Source organism: Sander lucioperca, chromosome 15 (genome assembly GCF_008315115.2).
Source record: "Sander lucioperca isolate FBNREF2018 chromosome 15, SLUC_FBN_1.2, whole genome shotgun sequence".
Classification (NCBI taxonomy): domain Eukaryota; kingdom Metazoa; phylum Chordata; class Actinopteri; order Perciformes; family Percidae; genus Sander; species Sander lucioperca.
The window spans coordinates 22,319,799-22,339,449 of record NC_050187.1 but is presented as its reverse complement, the minus strand read 5'-3'; the positions used below and the strand labels follow the sequence as shown (position 1 = coordinate 22,339,449).

At 38.7% G+C, this 19,651-nt stretch overlaps 2 protein-coding genes across 3 annotated transcripts; both read right to left on the bottom strand.

The window, feature by feature from the left end:
* Positions 1 to 702: 702 nt before the first annotated feature.
* LOC116055165 (multiple inositol polyphosphate phosphatase 1-like) lies at positions 703 to 12,246 on the bottom strand. Its single transcript, XM_031306973.2, has 5 exons — positions 11,556 to 12,246; positions 10,294 to 10,488; positions 6,211 to 6,308; positions 3,668 to 3,798; positions 703 to 1,419 (listed from the first exon to the last, which is right to left on the bottom strand). The coding sequence occupies exons 1-5, from the start codon at positions 12,142 to 12,144 to the stop codon at positions 1,035 to 1,037; spliced, it is 1,398 nt and encodes a 465-aa protein (XP_031162833.1). The 5' UTR covers positions 12,145 to 12,246; the 3' UTR covers positions 703 to 1,034.
* On the bottom strand, positions 703 to 16,321 carry LOC116055171 (multiple inositol polyphosphate phosphatase 1-like). 2 transcript variants are annotated; one of them, XM_031306982.2, is made up of 5 exons: positions 16,125 to 16,321; positions 15,561 to 15,658; positions 14,512 to 14,642; positions 13,766 to 14,177; positions 703 to 997 (listed from the first exon to the last, which is right to left on the bottom strand). In XM_031306982.2, the coding sequence occupies exons 1-4, from the start codon at positions 16,177 to 16,179 to the stop codon at positions 13,793 to 13,795; spliced, it is 669 nt and encodes a 222-aa protein (XP_031162842.1). In that variant the 5' UTR covers positions 16,180 to 16,321; the 3' UTR covers positions 703 to 997; positions 13,766 to 13,792. The 2 variants fall into 2 exon arrangements, with proteins under 2 accessions (XP_031162842.1, XP_031162834.1); XM_031306974.2 differs by lacking the exon at positions 703 to 997 and having other exon boundaries at positions 12,961 to 14,177.
* Between the last annotated feature and the right edge of the window lie 3,330 nt (positions 16,322 to 19,651).

The following is a 19,651-nucleotide window of genomic DNA, read 5'->3' as shown; positions in this document are numbered from 1 at the left end:
TTGTACGTTACTTGAGTATTTCCATCTTATTTTACTTTATACTGTACATCTACTACAGTTTGGAGCTAAATGTACTTTTCACGCCACTACCTTTATTTTGACAGCTTTAATCAGTTATAGCTACTTTGCAGAGTCAGATTATTAATATAAATATAATCAACTCATAAATGATGATGTACTTTTATGGATTAGCCACCTGGCAGTATATAAAGTAGTAAAACACTTACACATGAACGCATCAATAATTATTATCCAATAATATAATATATATGATTCTGAAATGGGCCATTTTACTTTTGAACTTTAAGTACATTCTAATGCTAATACTTTTGTACTTTATTAATTAAATAAAGTGTTGAATGCAGGACTTTTACTTCTAACAGAATACTACACTATGGTATTGCTTCTTTTACTTTACTAAAAGATCTGAGTAGTACTTCTTCCACCACTGGTATTTTGTAAACTTCAACGAAGTTTGTCTGAATCGCATTCACACGAACTTCATCTCTTTATGTAAATATTACACAGGGTTCTGTTTTAATCAATCTAGTCAGCAGTATTAAATTATTAAAATGAATTGTAAGGCATGTGTAATGTCGTTAACCCCACCAATTTTCTCGTCATACATACCGATCACACAATATTGTGCTCTTTTAAACCAAGGGGAACTGATTTTGGTTGGAGCAATATGAAATGTATACGATGCAAAAATAAATCATTTAATTCATGGAAAGATGCCTTGCAAAAATAAGCAATGTAGCAGTAGTGAACTTGAAATTAAATTGCAAGGCTGGGATCAGTTTTAGAAACACCATATGCCTCTTCTCAGCCATAAGACAAAGGGAGTACAAAATCTTCCTAGTTGCTTCAATCCGATTAAAGGCCAGGCCAAACATTGATTTGTTCATGGTTTACATCAGAGAAGCATTTAAACTAAGATGCTCCTATTAGGACCATAGTGTTAACTCCATTCTGCAAATAAAACACAATGAAGACACTGTCATGCCCTATTTTCCAGAATCTCCCCTGTCTGCCTAAATTGAAGCAGGACTCTTAAACAGCTGACACTCAGTCTCAAAGTCACAGCCTTGGAGCAGCTCCCTGTAGTGATCTTTGACGTCTTGATAGAGCGGCATGGAAGTCTGCTGGTCAGTCAAACCTGGGAAAGTCACAGGCTTCTCGTTGAGCAGTGGCTGCAGCCTCAGGTCGCCTCCCCCACAGTCGTATAGCACCAGGATCAAGTTAGCTGCATAGGGTAACATGTAGCTGGTGCGGAAGGAGCGTTGGGTTTGTGTGTCGTAGTTGGTGGAAGTCAAGGCATCACTGTCCTTGAAGAAGCCCAGGAGGGTGAGCAGTGGCAGGAGGGTCTCTGCATGGCCGACCTGGACTGTCACCGCTTCAGTCACCTTCTGGCCTGACCTGACATACAGGATATACAACATCAGTTTCAGGCCCCTTCACACACATACACACGGGCCTGGATGAAGGAGTTGACTTGTTACCTCTGAAAAATGTGTTAATTAAAAAAGACGAGGGATTAATAAAGGGACTTCCAAGGAATGTAGCTTTCCGCTGGCCCAGCCACCAACCCACCTCTGACTTCCAGAAAACTGTATAATTTGTTGTCCCAGCCAATACCCAAGCAAGCGTAACGACATGTCATGGCCGAGCACCGAAACCATCAAACCATCTAGCAATTCGAAAAGACAGCATAAATTGTCAGAACACAGGCAAGGTTTGTTGATTGTGGTCTTTCTCATTCTCTAGTTCTCAGCACCATAAAGCAGAACCAATTTTACATTGGAGTTAAATTCTTATTTTTGTTTTCTGCTGTATAGAGAGCCGAAGTCACGCCTTTCTACTTCCGGCCAGTCTTTCGAAAAAATATGAACGAGTGAATGAATTTTTTTATCCCGTTTGAATTGAGCCATGGATTACAAATGTGATGTTCGTCAATTTAAAAGATAATTTTTCAACCGAAGAAAGTCTCAGTTTATTGTTAAACTGTTGAAGTATAAGACTGTGAAAATACGTAATTAGAAAGACTACACACTTCAAAGTCGCATGGATGACGTCTCGCTGAAGCTACAATGTCTGTGTGTATCGTATCGGGATGTACCGTTACTCAAATGAGCAGAGGATCTTGCTTGTTCTTTTGCTTATCTGCTGAAAACACTTCACTGGATAAACGCATCAGGTAAGATAACGTTACATGTGTTGTGGAACAGAGCTAAGCTAGCTAGCTAGCGAGCAAGTTGAGCATCAAGCTAGGTGACGTAAATTGTGTAAGACGAGAGATGTAGTTCACTGAGCGGTTTCACACAAAACTAAGTGGTCATATGACAAACCTACGGCTAACAGAGACTTTCTTCGGCTGAAAAATTTTCTTTTAAATTGACAAACATCATATTTGTAATCCATGGCTCAATTCAAATGGTATCAAAAAATAATTTGCCTCTCCCTGTTCACTACCGTTTATATTTATTCCGAATTAAGGTCCCATAAGGTCCACCGGAAGGGGCGTGACTTCGACTCTATAGAGCACCAGAAGTTCTTGAGCTATTAACAGGCTGTCATTGCCAAGCAACACTAGTGATGCTTAAACATTAATGCATCAGTTATTATAATTCAATAATATATTTATGATTCTGAAATAGGCTATTCTGCTTAACGAGTACTTTTATTTTTTTACTTTAAAGCTTTGGTAGGCAATTTTTTTTGGCGTTGGGCATAAATGCCATAATAAGCTATCATCGTATTGTAATTCAAGTGGTCTAACACTTCTGCATCTCCCCTTGGCTCTGTTTTCAGGCCTTAGAAAATGTAGCCCGTGACGAGACTTTGGCCAATCACAGGTCATTTCAGAGAGAGAGAGAGCGTTCCTATTGGCTGCTCTGCGCATGCCCGTGCAACAATGAGGGCAGAGGGAGAGCTGCAGGACGAGGTCTCACTCTACTTCAAATGCTGCTTGCTTTCAACCCACTGCAGCTTTAAGTTTATTTCAATGCTAGCACTTTTGTACTTTATTTAAAGGTAGTTTGTCAAAATCCCATCCAGACCTTGCTGCCACACCAACATCATCTCTGTGTAAAATATTACCCAAAGGGTTCCATTTTAATCCATCTAGTCATCAGTATTAAATTATTACTTTGTGTCTTATCATGCAATGATTTAAAGTATAAGGCAGATGATATTACAGTATATATTTTTCTTATTGTCTACAAATCCCATGAAAAGATGAAAGCCAACAATTCATTGACAAGTATTTCCTGTGTAACCAATGCCTGATATAGCTCATTCCATAGACCTCCATTGTTGTTGTCCAAAATTTAATTAAAATACATTTCAACAGTTGACATCTTCTTTTATTACAATGAACATGGGCACTGTAGGAGTCAGTCTCATAAATGCCTGTTGCTGTAAATACTCACTGGAGAACCAAAGTGTATTCATCACAGCTGAAAATAGTCCCCAACAAATTCCCATTTAAATTCCCATAGTAGCAATGAATGGTCTTGGGGCTAAGAGCTAAAGACAGGAAAAGATGTTGGAAAGAACTGAGAGATCCATTGTTGTTTTTTTCATTTGATTTGTTAACAATAACACAATTACAAAGTAGCAGCACCCTCCATTTTTATGTATTGAAGGACATTTAAGTTTTACTCACTTGTTCTCGCTGGCTGCTTTGTTCAGTCGACTAAACAAGTCATGGAAGAGAATGCAGCTTGACTTGCTGTTAATATCATAACCATAGGCTCTTTTCCAGAATTGTTTCAGGTCATTTGCATACTCCATAACCTGCCAAATCAGATACGGTAGTACAAATCATTGATAGTCTGGATGTCAGGTGGGCTTCATGTGAGGACTAAAAAAGATGGCAGATGTCAGTCTTTTGTTATGTGAGGTAACATTTCAGCCCTCCTGAGTGTTAGGTCAGCTTGTAACACAAGACACAAAACACTCACTTTTTTTAGAAATTTGTTTTAGGAACTAGTCTTTCTCTAACTTGAACTTCCAAACATTTCTTCTCTTTTTATTTACTGTATTTACTTATTCAACAGAGACAATATGGATTAAATAGGAAGAAGCAACAGATTTCATATAGAGTTTCTAGCAGAAGGTAATTTGCAGCAGGCGTTTAAATTCACGTTCAAATAAACAGATAAAACATATTCAAGATTAGGGTTGGGTACCGTTTGGAGTACCAAACCGGTACTTTTAAAACGATTCCGATTCCTAACCGATTCCTAAACCGATTCTTGAAAAACTGAAAAATGACATCAAAGATCTTTTACTGAGTTTTTTTTAAATTGAAAATTATTTAAATTTAACAATATATTAACGTTTTAAAGTACTTAAATATATAATAAGTAAACCTAAGTCACCTAATAATAATAATAATAATAATAATAATGTATACTTTATTTATCCCGCAAGGGGAAATTACAATACAACACATAACTACAATAATTTAACAAATAACAGTTACACTATTAACAAGTAATAACTAAATAAATGTTGTTGAGTTGGTATGCCAACCAGCTTCAAACTTTAGCAGTTCTTTTGCAGAAAAATGACCATATTTGCCTTCTCTGGCAAGATACTACACCTCTCCTGACTTATGGCATGTCCTGCACAGGAGAAAACTCTCTCAGGTGGTGTCCAAGAGGCCTGTACACACAGGGAGAAGTTTGAAAGGGCACCAGGGTTACAGGGCTACAGGGTCTTGTCCTGAATGATAGACTAGCAGAGCGTAATATGTTTACTAGCGATCACGTGCAGTGAATGGTTAATATGCCTTTACATCCGTTTTGGTGAGCCCAGAGGGAAAATATGCCATTTAAAAAGTAGCCTACATTTACGATGGCTAGCTAACGGTAGACTACAGAGAAAGTGTGATATTTTTACGTCCGTTTCGGAGCGTGTACAAAAAGCCGTCTATCAGCTGTGATTGTAGAGTGCACGTCGGGGGAATAGCGCGGACACACGCTTCACACCGCGAGCGGGCATGTGCGCCACTCGGCGTAAAAGGGAGAAAGAAAAAAGAGTCTGACCGGAGCGACAGAGGGAAAATATTTCAGTCGGAACCGAAATTTGCGTTCTAATCAGGTCCGAATACTATTGTTTGCGTAGGAACCGGTTCCATAGTGGAACCGGTTTCGGTACCCAACCCTATTCAAGATATTTGATAACTCCTTGCATGATTTGAGGGTCTTAGACTGCTGGTGGTGTACTTCAAAAACAATTAGATAGGTCTGTTAGTTTGCTTTATCCTAGTTTTTTCTTCTTAAATCTTGTTATTTTTCCTTTGTGTTCCTATCTAGGTTTTCTGTTTCTTGCGGACTTGCTAGGGATACATTTAAGCAAACTTTTTTTTAAAACTACACATTGTGATAAAAAAGGCCCATACTTAAAGGACAAATCCGGTGCAAAATGAACCTAGGGGTTAATAACATATGTGTACCGAGTTCGACCGTTCTCTGGGATTTGTTTTCATGCTAATCGAATGTGACCTAACCGCTAATTACCTTATAACGCTAATCGTCGGGGCAGAGGGTAAAGTAAAAAGAAATCGCTATTTCTATATGACTAACAAGGCTCAAAATAGCACCACACTTCCACGGTAGCATAATGAGGGTCCCTACATGTAAACCGAAGCATTGAGAACTTTGTAAGTTTATTAAAAAGATAGTTTGGAAAGACAGTACCGTTCACGTATACAGGCGGGCGCCATCTTGGGAAAACAGTCACAACCAGTCGAATGACGAAAGCCACGGACCATGGGAGATTTCAAGTGACAGTTCAGCTCACGTTGCACGCCGTTCGTCGTTCGACTGGTCATGACTGTTTTCCCAAGATGGCGCCCGCCTGTATACATGCCCGTGCCCCGACGATTAACGTTATAAGGTCATAAGCGGTTTGCGATAAAACTGGTCACATTCGATTAGCATGAAAACAAATCCCAGAGAACGGTCAAACTCGGTACACATGTGTTATTAAACCCTAGGTTCATTTTGCACCAGATTTGTCCTTTAAATTAACTTCACAGTCTAATCCATTGTGATAAATACTTAAGAGTAACTTAACTTAAACAAGCACATTAGGTTACTGACCCATAAACATCTCATCAAACTTTGATGATGGAATCTTACCTGCATGCTTCCACCCAGCACTTTAAAGCTACAATCACTGAATAGCTGAGGACCGTACCTGTGCATCGACCACATCAAAAAGCCGACACCAAGGGGAGTTCACAGTCTTGATGGCAAACTCATAAGCGCACAAATAAAATGCAGCTTCGGCCATATCTGCAAAAGAAAGGTTTCAATGAAATTTTGAATGGTAGTGAAATCAGACAGGCCAGGCAGCCATTAAAACAAACCCAATCAAAAGCTCTGGGACGTGACCCAAATTATCCTAAACACCATGGTGCGTGTTAATTAATTACTGCACCACTTTGAGGCCTCTGGCACTTCTTTAAGTCCACAAAGGAGGTCAATATTGGCTACAGTTCAGTCTAGTGGAGCTTCAATACTTTACAATTAGAAAACAGCTCCACCTACTGTGCAAATATACTAACTGTGAAAAATGACTAATAGGATGTTTGGCACCATCTCCCCCAATATTGACTTAACACTTAGTTATTTTTGTGTTTACAATGGCATTATATGCATATGAGCAGGTTTCTAGGCTGTGACAAACACTTTCTTCAAGGGGGCCAAAAGTTTCTTACATTTTCCTGTAAATCAAGTGATATATATCTGTGAATTGATTGGGAGGTTCCTATAAACTTTATTAAACCCCTGCTATGAAGTATTGTGTCATTTGGTACTAATTACTGGGGAAATGCCTGGAGACATTGTTCAAATGGGACACTTTCAATTAATTAATTGAAAGTGACTTTGAGAGTATTTAATCAATACATTGTAGGTCAGCTATGTATTGGTCAGGTTGTGAAGTTTGTTGACAGGCAAGTATGCAGTTAAACATGTATGGAAAGTAAAGTTTTTAATAATACATTAATTAATTGCTTCGAATGAATCTCTTTTAAGGAAAAATACTCTGAAATCAGCAACTGTGTATAAACTCAAATACTCAGAACTTTGCATTACTTTCTATTTTCCCTATACTGAGTACTAAATTACATAGTTTTCCAACAGAACATCTTTTACAGGTCCTATGACATGCTGCTTTTTGGATGCTTTTATATAGGCCTCAGTGGTCCCCTAATACTGTATCTGAAGTCTCTTTCCCGAAAATCAGCCTTGGTGCAGAATTACAGCCACTAGAGCCAGTCCCACGATGAATTTTCCTTAGTATTGCCATTTCTGTGTCTGTAGCTTTAAATGCTATTGAGGAGGAGAGAGGGGGGGGCAAGGTGGAGGGTGGGGGTGTGGCCTTGACCAACTGCCACTTTGCTTGTTTGCAAGCTATTGTCGGTACACGATCCGTTCTGCCTGCACGATCCGTTCTGCACATGCGCAAAATGTTCGCGCATGCGCGGTTGTACGAGGATTTACGACACTGCACGATCTGTTCCACGCTTCCGGTCGACAGCCAAGCTAACGTTAGTTTAGCTAACAGCTAATTCGGCTAACTGCTAGCTGAGACAGCATGTAATAACTTTAAAAGACCCTCAAAATAAAACTTGAAAATAAACGTTGACATATATAACAAACACCTAACATATATAACAGCTGTTACGTCAGTTCTACTTTACTTGTGCTCATTTAAAATACAATCACTCAATACTTGTCTTTATTGTTATTACTGTGAAGTCTTAATTTAGCTGTAGCCTGCTTTTCCCATTACGTTTGAGTTAACGTTATTTTAGACTGAATCTAGCTGTCAGCTAGCGGTTAGCCGAATTAGCTGTTAGCTAAACTAACGTTAGCTTCCCGGTGGAGGCTAGCCATAGGCTAGCGTGGAACAGATCGTGCAGGTCGTATGGATACGTAAAACAGTATTATCTTGCGCGTGTGCAGAACGGATCGTGCAGGCAGAACGGATCGTGTACCGACAGCTATGATGTCTCTCTCTTTTTCATGGGTGGGCCAAATTCTCTGGGCGGGCAAAGCAGAGAAAGGGGAGGTAACCTTCCCCCTTATGACGTCATAATGGGCAGATTCCAGATCGGCCCATCTGAGCTTTCATTTTCTCAAAGGCGGAGCAGGATACCCAGGGCTCGGTTTACACCTATCGCCATTTCTAGCCACTGGGGGACCATAGGCAGGCTGGGGGAACTCACATTAATGTTAAAAAACCTCATAAAGTGAAATTTTCATGCCATGGGACCTTTAAGAAATTAGAATGTAACAGAAAAATAAAAATAAAAAGTCATCCTTTACTGTGCTTGAAATATAGGACAAATACACTCGTTTGGGACAGAAACAACTCATGCCAGTCAAGAGAGTAGCTCTTTTCTTTTGGGTACCTGTAAGTATCAGACCATATTCAGTCTTATTTATCCATTTAAGAAACTTTGGCCATTATAATAAAGGTAAATAAATATTCACACAGCACACTCAATAGCAAAGTATTAGAAAAGATTATCACAAATCTGACCATCCCCGTATATAACTTAGTTATACCAGTGGTGGTATAACTAAGTTGTATATTTACTCAACATTGTACTTGAGTATAGGTTTAAGATACTTATACTTTACTTACGTATTCACGTTTTACCCTACTTTCTAGTCCACTACATTTATTTGACAGCAGTAATTACTTTGATTTACTGTTACAGTAAGTGCTATTTACATATCAATGCAATAGTAATAATAATCCAAAAAATAATGATATAGAACTGTTGTGAAAATGTTAAATTCCATTTTGTGATAATTGAACAAAGCCTCTTTCATCTGTTTTAATGTGTATCATCAATTGTACACTGTTTTCCTCCCTGGAGATTTATCTGCAGGAACCTACCTTTAACCAATCCTCCTTTACTATGGTGCCCCTAGTCTCGCATTGCCAGACCTTCCTCCAAAGTGCTGCGGAGGACGGTCTGACGAGTCCACACAACATTCCGGGATGGGAGAAAAACGTGCTCTGGTTTATTGGCATTTCTTTAAACATATTACAATTGTCTTGGGCGGTGCTAAGCGCCGCAGGGAGAAACGGTACCGCTGCAAAATAGCCTCGGGAAAGAACTTGTTTGGGTGGATCATGTGTTCGTTCAAAGGCTGTTTTAGTCGTGCAACAGAAATCTCAGATTCAACAGATAGTCTAGCTAGCCATCTCGATTTACCCTGCAGTTAACCATAGTCCTCATAAATCGACCGAAGTTTAAAATGCCAACACAAAGAAAGCGGAAGGTAACGGACATCCGGCCGAAATGAAAGACATCCTGCGGAATTTCCAGGCGGCGCCTGAACAATCCTGGAAGAGGAACGTCATGGATATAGACTATGGTGCCCCTATCTTATTTATCTACTCTCACGTCATCAAACATACAAACCCCAAAACAATTGTGATAGGATTGTTTCTTAACAAGCACCAAAGCTGGATTACCAACCAGGCAAAGCGGGCAATTATTCTGGGGCCACCAAAAGTCCAAGCTTCACTGTGTGTCCATTTTCTTTAAATTGCACAACTAAAGTTCAATATCAACTGGGTCCCGCATTATTATGTAATATTGTGGCCCTGTCTTGTAAAGGGGCCCTGTGTCTAAATCTAGTTCTAACACTGTTAGGAAACAATTCGATCACTGTTTTGTGGTTCGTATCCTATCATCTGAAAGCAGTTACGAGCGCTCGAAGCAGGGTTCAGTTCACAATGTTGTAAAAGTTTAATTAGACACACAGGAATATATACATTTTCTAACAATCGCTCCATTCACGTCGATGACGTGAGAGTAGATAGATAAAAAAAGGCACCATAGAAAAAGAGGATTGGTTCAAGGTAGGTTCATGCAGATAAATCTTCAGGGAGGAAAACTGTAACAATTTAGGATACAAATTCATAATACCAATTAAAACAGATGAGTAAGGCTTTGTTCAACGTTTTCACACAAAAATGAAATGTAACATATTTACAACAAACACCTTCATTTACACTAATATAAATAACGTTGTGTTTCTGTAATGGAGACTTGTCATTACAGTTTTATCAAATTACCATAAACTAGCTGACATACAGAAAACATAGCATACATTTGGTGGAAAATACTTCAACTGGATGTAAGACTCCGAATGCATATGGCTTTTACCTGTAAAGGAGCAGTGTTATAATGTTGTAATGTTGTTTTTTTCTACTTAAATAAAGGATCTGAATACTTCCTCCACCACTCACCATCTGTGATGTTATTGTAGGGGACTCTAAGGCGGTCTGCAATCTTCTCCGTGACCCTCTTCATCTCTGGTCCCTGCTTGAACTTGTCCACCTCTGACAGAGCTGAGGGGTTGTTGTCAACTTCCTGGACAAACCTGGTGCACTGGTCAAAAAACCTCATGAGAGCGTCATTCACTGCATGGTCAAACTCCTTATCTGGGCAAAAAAAAGGTTATATTAAAAAGGTCCATAGGAGGTTAATCATGCAGTTTTTCGCAATCGCTTTGGCACAATCGTCGAATGACTTTTAAAAACTTGTCAAACTATATGACTATTTAAATTAACATTTGGTCAGTTGTTCACATGACTCTAGTCATTTATCATTGCTTTGGAGCAAAATGCACTGAGAAAGCCTTACAGATCAAAATAGTTTGCATTCATTTGCTACTGAATCATATTACTCTCAGATGCAACGATACACATGTTCATTGTCTAAATCCCTACATGCAAAACAGAGCAACCAACAATCACTATAACCTGTCACACATATATTAGATACATACTAGTTATGTGGTATTGTTGTAAAAGTTGTCAGATGGATAGATGTAGGCTAGATGGGGAAAAATTCAATTTCCTCACAATTTAGAGCAACCAAATGCAAATAGGTGACAGGTGAGGATATCACAGCAGATTGTTGTAGGGGGTGACTGCGTCATGCCAAAAGATTTTTCCCTCATTGCATTGGAAGGGAGGATATCAGGTGTGATGTTGATAAAATGTTGCGGCCAGACAGAGAGGAGATTGGATGATCCATGAGGTTGATACATTTGCAGCATATTTTCTTGTTTCTTGCACACTTTGTACAGTATTTCTTTACAAGCTTTCTTTATGTATTTGCAGATGGCTGGTGTGTGCAATGAGAAAGTATGGTGTGTGCCATGGCTGACATCTATACTATTCAGCTGCCTAAATATACAATGTTAGCAACTGGACAATATAGTGGGTAACTATCATACTTTCAGAGGACACTGTCCTTTGACAAGATGTCTGCATTTTGACTGTCTTGGTCTAAGCAATGACAAAGAAACCTTTTATTTTGATGGCAATGATTTATTCACTGATGGATACATTTGAAACAGGAGTTAATTCTTTTGATGGAGTTATCACCTTTTGCAGGTCACATAGAGTAATGTGCTGAACGTACCAAGTTTGTTTTAGTAAATGTGACAAATCGATTGAGAAAACTGTAATATATTTGTTCTGATCATGAATCGTGGTCGTACCTGTAATAGCCCACAGCTCTGTCAGTCCTGCCTTGAAGGACAGTGTGCTGTTGACACACCTGTGCTTGGAGCTGGTAATGAATTTGATGAATCCACCTCTGAGCTTCTCCTCTGAAATCAGTGAGGGGAACAGCTTTGACAGCCTGACGGCCAGATGCTTGTGATCGTTCACACCTTTCTGGACGAGTCGGCCGTCCATGTCCTCAGTGTACCACATCGTCCACTGAGTCTGGATTTCACGCAGCCAGCTCTCTTGGCCCGAGGCTCTGCTCTTGACCAGCTCGTACAGCTTCTGCATCTTCTTGACATTTTTGCTCGTCGGGTACCTCGTACCGTGTCTTATTATGGCGGTCGCATGAATTTCGCGACATTGTGCAGATGGTGGCTGTAAAATAGATCTGTTTACAGCAAGTATGTCCTCTATGAGATACGGGTTTACTTCCTCGTACCTCCCTTTCGTGCTGAAGTATTTGGCGATCGCTGGTATGTTTGGATTCCACCCATGATTCACATCGTTACGAAAACAGCAGCAAACGCCAGTTAAGATGGTGAAATGAACAACAATGGTTTTCCAAAAGACGATCGGCATGATGTAGCCAAATAGTTTGTTTGAATGGCCGTGTGCGACCTTACTCCCCTATACTTACCGGACCTCAAAACTGAGTGACGTTGGATGTGGGACTGTCCAATCAATCCGTTACACAGAGCATGTCCTAACTTACACTGAGCTTACATAATGGGCTATAATGGACATTGGCCACTTTTAATCACGACTGTCTGTTTGTTCTTTACTCAGTGGTGGTGGAAGAAGTCTCAGTTCTCAGATGTCAGAACCAACCTGTTCGTGATCATTTCACGTAATTCTGTGAGATCAGGTTGGTCAGAACATATAGAAATACTCTTGTTACAAGTAAAAGTCCTGCACAAAAAAGTATTAGCATAAAAATATAGGCTAATTAACAAATACAATTTGGCTACTCATTATACAGCATGCCCATATCAGAACAATATTATATTATTGAATTATGAATTAATATTGTTGATACAATACGTGTACATTGGCCTATTTTAATGTTGCAGCTGGTAAAGTTTATTTCTACTGTAGGCCTATTATAGCCTACTGCCGGCTGGCTTGTGAATTTCACCAAGGGATCAATAAAGTCTTATCTTTATCCATTATAATACATTTATTTGTTGATTATATTTTTTGTATTACTAATCCTAATCTGCAATGTAAGTGATCAAATACATGTAGTGGAGTAAAAAGTACAATACTTCCCTCTGAATTGTAGTGGTGTAGAAGTATAAAGTTGCAGAAAATAGAAATGCAAAGTAAAGTACAAGTACCTTAAAAAATTGAAAGCCACACCCCACAAAAAAAAAAAAACAATAACAGCACTGTTGATAACATTCAGATTTTGATGTATTGTCCCAGAAGGATATTTGTTTTCACAGCCAGTACACATAGCAACACACAGCAACATACAGATATAAGCATAGCAATATATAGATATACGTACACAGCCACAAATCACATTTATAGTCAGTACACAAAATCTCAATGAATGCATTCATCATCCCAGCTCACAACAGTGTCTGTGAGGCCGATTGTTCAGGGCTGCTATTGAGGAGGGGACAAATCTCCTGCTGAAACAAGCTCTTCTCTATTTAAGGGTCCTGTTTCTCTGGCCAGATGGAATAGAAGTAATGTGTTAATTGAGGGGCTGATCAGTGTCATAAGTGGTAGATGTGTGGTGGCTCTGAAGTTCATATCTGAGAGATTGAGAGTGGGAAGGCAGAGGATTTCAGAGGCAGTGAGTGTGATGCTGCTAAATTAGTTTTTGCTGAAGATGGTTAACATGGTGAAGAAGCAGGGAACAGTACAGCAGGATGGGTTGGAACAGGTGAGGGGCAACAGACAGGGCTCTGAGTGTAGGCTATGTATGACATTGATTCTTTGCTGGGATTGTTTATGGATGTCAGTGATGTGTTGATCAAAACTGAGTTGATTGTCTATGATGAGTCCAAGATATTTAAAGCTGTGTTTCAAAAAACATGTTAGTGCCTCCTGAAGAAATCGCATATTTAAAATTTCCAAAGCAGAACATTTATAAAAATGCTCATTCAACCAGTAACATATTAATGGTAGGAGCATATTGTTTTTTTTTTCTGTTTTAGCAAATAAAAGAGAATAAAGACACTGTCATGCCCTATTTTCTAGAATCTCCCCTGTCTGCCTAAACTGAAGCAGGACTCTTAAACAGCTGACACTCCGTCTCAAAGTCACCGCCTTGGAGCAGCTCCCTGCAGTGATCTTTGACGTCTTGATAGAGCGGCATGGAGGTCTGCTGGTCAGTCAAACCTGGGAAAGTCACAGGCTTCTCGTTGAGCAGTGGCTGCAGCCTCAGGTCGCCTCCCCCACAGTCGTATAGCACCAGGATCAAGTTAGCTGCATAGGGTAACATGTGGCTGGTGCGGAAGGAGCGTTGGGTTTGTGTGTCGTAGTTGGTGGAAGTCAAGGCATCACTGTCCTTGAAGAAGCCCAGGAGGGTGAGCAGTGGCAGGAGAGTGTCTGCATGGCCAACCTGGACTGTCACGGCTTCAGTCACCTGCTGGCCTGACCTGACATAAACGACAAATGGGGGTTCAGAATTTAACATAGTTGCTGCTGTGAAGGAGCTGTATTTCAAAAGTGAAGTGTTAAGTGTAAATAAAACACAAGAGAAGACAAAAACTTACTACAAAAGAGAAAATGCAATTTGTACCAAGTAATGTCTGGGTTGTTAGACAAGTGTTTACACCACAGTTCTTATCTGTCTATATGTGTCTAAGGTCACATTTTAAACCTTCATACGTGTAACTAAGAGGTAGGACACAGACTGGTCTTTGTGTACTTTAAGTCTTCGGCATGTATAACCTACATATATGGCCTGCAGGCAATTTAAAGCTCACTTACTTGTTCTCGCTGGCTGCCTTGTTCAGCCGGTTAAACACATCATGGAAGAGAATACAGCTGGACTTGCTGTTGATATCATACGCATAGCCTCTTTTCCAGAATTCCATCAGGTCACTTGCATATTCCATAACCTGTTGATGCAGATGCAGATGCAGATAGTTCAAATGTAACCTGTATGTGGGTGGCCTTTACACAAAGACTTTCAGAAGAGTTTCCTAAGATAGCAATTTTGCATTCTGTGAGATAACATTTCAAGCTGCGTGTTAGGTCAACTCGTAACACAAGACATAAAACACACTTTCTTGAATGCGTAATGCCATAGGTTTTTATATTTTTTTGCACTATCCCTTCCTTCTGCAACATATTGGGAATTTCCCCGCTGTGGGATTTATAAAGGATTTTGAATCTTGAATGAATGAATGAATAGTGTAGCAAAACAGAGAAGGTAATGCTTTGTGATCTTTCTTTTTGAGTGGATACTCTATAGAAACAAGCAATGGGATATCTAAATGATTTTTCTGTTGTTGTTGTTGTTGTTGTTAAGGGCGCTGTGTTCCTCTGACCTAGATTAGACAATGCTGTTTGTTTGCTTTGTCCTGTTTGTGTTGGATTTAATAGTTTAGATTTAATTTTGTTTCTGTGCCCCTGGTCGAACTAAGTGCTCTTCTGGTTGGCCCAAATTCCCCGTCTGATCAGCTGAGGTGCCTTTGTTGTGACCCTAAAACTAAACATAACCCTTATTACACTAACCCTGTGTACAATAGAGGTGCTACTTCTTTTCACCCCCTGCCTCTGTGTTTCTTTTTCCCTCTGTAAAGTCCTAGGAGACTTGCTTGTGATAAATTTGAACAGGATTTGCTTATGTGGGAAAACATCCTGTTCTACACTTGGTGATGAAGAGCTCTATAAATAAATGAACTTAGGTGAGAAATAGTACGAAATAGTACATAAATGGGCTGCCAAAGTTGCAGAATATAGAAATTAACTTAAAACAAACAAACTTGCTGCCACATAAAATGTACATACAGTTGACCCCTAACTGCTCCTACCTTTGCATCATCCTCATCGAAGAGTTGACACCAAGGGGAGTTCACCCCCTTGATTGCAAATTCATAAGCACACAGGTAAAATGCAGCCTCAGTCATATCTGCGACGAGAGGTTGGTATAAAATGTTAAGTTGTGAAAGTATGCAGGAAATGCAGCCATTTAAAAAGCTGAGATGCCAGAAAAGTGACTACACCACAAACACTACAGTTGCTCAGAAAGTCGTGTGTCCTAATCTTAAAGCTAAATCACTAGATAGGCACTTAATTATTGCACCTTTTTGAAGCCTATGATACTACAGTAATTCAAGGCCATGAATGACAACCTGGTGCAGAGGCCTCAGCACTTCCAAATTAGTAAACAGCTCCACCCAGTGTGAATTATGATCCTTGAGATGTTCTACACACTATTTTCCCCAACTCTGACTACTTTACAGTTTTTGTTTTTAATTTGATGATACATTCAGGTGGTCAGGTGGATTTCTTGACATTGTGCAGATGGAGGCTGTAAAATAGATCTGTTTACTGCAAGTATGTCCTCTATTAGATACGGGTTTACTTCCTCATACCTCCCTTTCGTGTTGAAATATTTGGCGATCGCTGGTTTATCCGAATTGTCCACATAATTATGACAGCAGGAGATGATGAGGAAATTAGAGAAAGTGAATTTCCAAAGAAAAGTCAGCATGATGCACCCAAGGAGACTCTCGAAAAGCAGCTGTCCCCAACAATTTTCCAAACCCAAAACATCTGTGTGACAGCGTCAAAAATGGGACAGAGCAGAGTCCAGTCCAGTTTGTTGACCCCATTTTCTTCACAGCATATCCTAAAGTGTAAACTAAACACGTTCTTACACAATAGCCATTGATTAACATCCTCAAAAGAAAAATGAAAACATTTAGAATGGAAAATAAAAGAGTAGTGTTGTCAGATTATCAAGATATCTTGTGTAACATGATCCAGCTCCATTCTATGTAAATGGTTCATTGTTTGTATTATAACATTGGCTCCACTTGAACAAAAATCACAAAAGTTGTTTATGATGCTTTATATATCTTACACTGTGACGTTGTGGTATGAAGACAGTGTTGTTGTGAGGTCATTTGTTTTTATCTACTCTCTTACCACAACTTTCTGGTTTGACAACCTTCTAATGCCTAACACTTATTATCACAGTTACAATAGTTTCACTTCAACCCAGTCCTTATGCACAACATTGTGCAGTGTTGTGCAGGTCATCCGTTTGGACATTTATTTCCCCATTCCTTCCACATTATTGGTAAGTCACTGTGGTGCTTATTTATCTTGTCACTTGTCTGCCATTTCGATTTTTAACCACTAGATGCTATTCTGTAGAAATGTCTACCAAATCTTATAGGTGCATTTCACTTTAGTCTATTTTTAATTGTTGCTTTTCCAGCCTAATTTCAATACTTAGATCCTATTAAATGGCACTTGCATATGTTACACCACTCAGACAGCGACCGTGCTAGTAGTGTATAAAAGTTCAGTTTAATTCCTTCACAGCAAAACTTATCACGAAACAGCAAGTTTAATGGGTACATCACCGCACACACACTTCGAGTTCTCTCCACTTCAGGCCTCGACTACTACCTGAAAACGTGTCTCATTCTATGGTTTCTTGCAGTATCTAACACAAAACACTACTCATGTAGCCACCTACTGGCGAGGTGAAGAAATGCATAACTTATAATAAATCTACATGTCTCAATACATTACTGAACAGAATACAGATTCAAATATGCATTTTATGTAAACACACAAAAATACTTTCAGAAGGGGGTATTTCCAGGGGCTACACATATTAAAATGCATTTAGTTGTTACATGTTATTAAATGTCAAGATGACATTTAGAAATGTTTGTACAGCAGGAGCTTTTCAAGTGCAAGACCCTCATGCATCTGCAGATTTTGACATTGTGTATAATTAAATTCTAGCAGGGACTGAAATGAACTACTCTTATTAAAATTTCAACTTGAAAATTTGACATATCTGCACCTGCAAAATGTCATATGTCATTAACTGTTAAACATGGTGTATATGACAAGCATTAAGATGACAACAACATCAACAGAAACTAAAAGTAAATTCTGGCTTGAAGTGGGAGTCAGTAAAGGGAAGCGAGTACTGGGATGATCTGGTCTGTTTTCCTGGAGCCAATCAAAAACCTTTAATGCGAGCTGTAGGTATGAAAAGGAAGTGACCAATGACAATATAACAGGATTTGCAGAAGTCCAGTTAGGAGACGATGCAGGCATGGTTTTTAATTGCAAATCTGGTTCTGTTTAAATAATGTGTTTATTAAACTTGAGTGCTGAATCAAAGATAATGCAGTAATTTTGGTAAAGGATTTTATAATAAGAGTCATGGCTTATGGTCATGCTTGGTTGCAAAGACTTTTATGACTCATCAGGGCCAAGCATTCCTATTATTATAGAGGCTATTACAAATAAAACAGATTATGTCCTAATAGCTGAATTAAAAGAGATCCATTGTTGATCCATGAAGGAATCACTTATCATTTGAGGCTGATAATGATGTAAAGTTAGCTACAGAGACAGTGAATGCTCTGTCAGACTAAACAGAAGAACATGTACTCAGTGGTTATTCAAGATATGCCAACTCAATTATCCTGTCTTATCAAGTAGTATAAACTGATCAGTGGTGTCAAAAGCAGCGAGAATGAAAAGCAAGGATTAGTGCATGTATTCATTAAAATATCAAGTGACGCTTGTAAAGTTCTGTCAAAAAACTTAGAAACGTTTTATTTGTGCAACATCTAGGACTTTTAGGAAGTTCATTTCAATATAGTAATTGATCAACAATTGAATTGTATCATGATGGTTTGATCATGTGTGTTACTGTTTTACAAGAACCAGTAATCCAAATTAATGATTTTAAGCATAATGTAATAAAAAACTACAAAATTATTCATTGAAAGTTTTGATTATTGAGTTTTGTCTGATGTGGAACACAGTTGATTGTATTGAATATCAATTTGATTATTTTATGTGATTTTTGCTATGTTGTTATTGGAAAAAATATTTGTGGTAAATATTGTGATATTGATTTCAACCATATTGCTGCTCAACCCATTACATTGCCCCTTTCCCCCCCGTATTTCTTCTCCTGAACTTTGGTGAAGCCCTCACAACAAAAATATACAATGTACTTTTATTTTATTTTTCTGATCTAATTAGCTAAATAATCAGTACATTGAGACTGAACTTGCTTTTGATTTCAGTAATCTGCACATTTTTTTTATTATTCAGCTGGTGCTAAAATTTTAAAGCATAGTTTACATAAAAAATGGGGTGTGTCATTTTTAAAATAGTTGGTGTTCTGGTGTGCTCAGAACTTTACCAATAGATGGCTTCAGATATGTGAGTGGGGTTGGCTTGTGCTCTTCCAACGCTGCATTTTCTTCGTAGTTGTCACTGTTGCTGCATTCAAATGCTCCTCCAGTGCTACAACTTCAGAGCTCGCATATAGGCTATGTTTGTCGTGCATAATTTACCGAAATAAAAACAAAGAAATGAGATGCAGTTCATCGTGTTGTTTTGTTAATATAGTTAGGTATTATTGTAGGGTAGTTGATATCTCTCTCTCTCTAGTACTAATATTGACATATATACCCTATAGGCCTATACAGATAAGTAAAGATACGGATAAAAATAGAAAAGTGTGGATATTGCAGTTAAAAAATAAAAATAAAAATAGGTAAGAACACAGGTGTAAACACTGCAAGATTTTCGAGGTACTTAGAGACATTTGTTCTGTATGTGTATGTATGTATGTATGTATGTATACGTATGTGTGTGTGTATGTAGCCTATGTATACGTATGTATGTAGCTATGTATGTATTCTGCCTGGGAAGGAAGTTTTTCCTCGCCTCTGTCGCACCAAATACATGCTCTTGGGGTAATTGTTGGGTCTCTGTAAATTATAGAGTGTGGTCTAGTGTAACGTGTCTTGAGATAACTTCTGAGTCGGTTATGATTTATTTGACAAAATAAAATTAAATAGAAATTTAATTGGATCATTATTCCGTCTTCTCTCATATGTGCACGTAA

What these genes read in the sequence shown, in the direction of transcription:
- LOC116055165 (XM_031306973.2), bottom strand. Translation starts at nt 12,144, where the DNA reads ATGCCGATCGTCTTTTGGAAAACCATTGTTGTTCATTTCACCATCTTA. An exon ending in TTGATGTGGTCGATGCACAG is followed by an intron (nt 3,799 to 6,210) that starts GTACGGTCCTCA and finishes CTGATTTGGCAG; the next exon opens with GTTATGGAGTATGCAAATGA. An exon ending in AAAGCAGCCAGCGAGAACAA is followed by an intron (nt 1,420 to 3,667) that starts GTGAGTAAAACT and finishes CCTGTATGTCAG; the next exon opens with GTCAGGCCAGAAGGTGACTG.
- LOC116055171 (XM_031306982.2), bottom strand. Translation starts at nt 16,179, where the DNA reads ATGTGGACAATTCGGATAAACCAGCGATCGCCAAATATTTCAACACGA. An exon ending in TATTTCAACACGAAAGGGAG is followed by an intron (nt 15,659 to 16,124) that starts GTATGAGGAAGT and finishes CTCTCGTCGCAG; the next exon opens with ATATGACTGAGGCTGCATTT. An exon ending in AAGGCAGCCAGCGAGAACAA is followed by an intron (nt 14,178 to 14,511) that starts GTAAGTGAGCTT and finishes CGTTTATGTCAG; the next exon opens with GTCAGGCCAGCAGGTGACTG.